General features: G+C 35.1%; 1 protein-coding gene across 1 annotated transcript in view; it reads left to right on the top strand.

The window, feature by feature from the left end:
* Positions 346–1,392, top strand: part of LOC107608865 (protein FAR1-RELATED SEQUENCE 3) — a gene marked incomplete in the record, with an annotated part of 5,318 nt that continues 4,271 nt past the window's right edge. Inside the window, 2 exon segments of the mRNA XM_016310616.2 lie at positions 346–581; positions 1,114–1,392. Of these exon segments, the coding sequence (XP_016166102.1) occupies positions 1,348–1,392 (45 nt within the window).

Below are 1,392 nucleotides of genomic sequence, written 5' to 3' on the forward strand. Positions count from 1 at the left end.
TTTTCTATATTTTGAAATTTAATTATTATGCATTTATTTATAATTTATAATTTATAATTAAAACTAAAACTATGCCGTATAAAAAATGTTTACTTGCATCAAAATTGTAATCTCAAACGAGGAAAGGTGAAAATTTGAGTGATCTTATTTAAAAATAAATAATTAAGAAATACTTTTACTTTTCTATCATATTCCCAGTGTAGTGGTGCACTATGGTCTATGGCGAGCCCACAGTCATGCGCCGTGCACGTGAGATGATCCCGCGCACTACAAACAGAAACACAGAAAATTAAATCAACTTTCGACTTTGATAACAGCGAACCGAGTTCCTTCTCAACAAACACTAGCCGTACGATGCAAATCCAACGGTTGACAAGGCGCGTGTGTACTTATGTCATATGCAACCGAAACCCACGCGACATCCACTCTCTCACTCTTCTTTCTCTCTCTCACATACCGTCTTCCTTCTCTCTCCCTACTCTGAAATCGCCCGGAGCTTCAGAAAACCCTAACACGGTTCTTTTGTCCCCTCAATCTCGTTGTTGACGCGAGTTGAGGTTCTTCAACGCCGAAATTTGAAGGTTTTTTTTTTCGAATTAATTTATCATAGCTATACTTAGCCTTTTGTTACTGTAAGTTAGGGTTCCTAATTTTCCGTAATGATTTCTGCAACAGCTACTGTCTATAGATGATTTTTCTTTCCTTCCGTTCCTTATGTGAATTTCACTATAAATTTTGCACTTTTGCAGTTTTGACCTGGAATCAGAATTTTTTGTTATTTTTTAAAATTGAGGATTGAAATTGTGTCATGTACCTATGATGTCACCCTACTTAAATGAACTTTTTGTTTTGTTAGTATGTTTTGATATATGAGATTTCTGGTGAATTTTGTCAGTTTTGAATTGATAACGTACACTTTAAACAAGACTTTGTCTTTATCATAAATAGTTTGTTTGTCACAAATTGTTAGCTTCATTTGGTATGTTTAGTAACATCTATCATGTTTCCTTAATTTTCAAAAGAAAATTCCAAAAAGCTCGCTTGTGTTATTCTTTACTTTTGTTAAGCTTCATTTCATTATTGAGAACATTGGAGGTGGAATTAATTTAACAGGTGTGAAGAGGACATGATAGCGGCATTTTGTTTAAAGAAGTCCAGGGTGGTGGTTGAAGAAGATCAATTTCCAAAACTTCAGGAGCTGCATTGTGTAGTTTTGCATTTACTTGTAACCTTGGCAACTTAGATGGTCTTTCTGTTTGATATGATTGAAGGCATTGGTTCTTGATGCATGGTGTTACCCACGAAATAGTTGCTGAGTAATTTTGCAGCATAAATTGTTGAAGGTGGATGTCCAAGTGGTACTTAAACATGGGGGAAAGAAGTGGCCATCTA

Source organism: Arachis ipaensis, chromosome B07, assembly GCF_000816755.2.
Source record: "Arachis ipaensis cultivar K30076 chromosome B07, Araip1.1, whole genome shotgun sequence".
NCBI classification, from domain to species: Eukaryota; Viridiplantae; Streptophyta; class Magnoliopsida; order Fabales; family Fabaceae; genus Arachis; species Arachis ipaensis.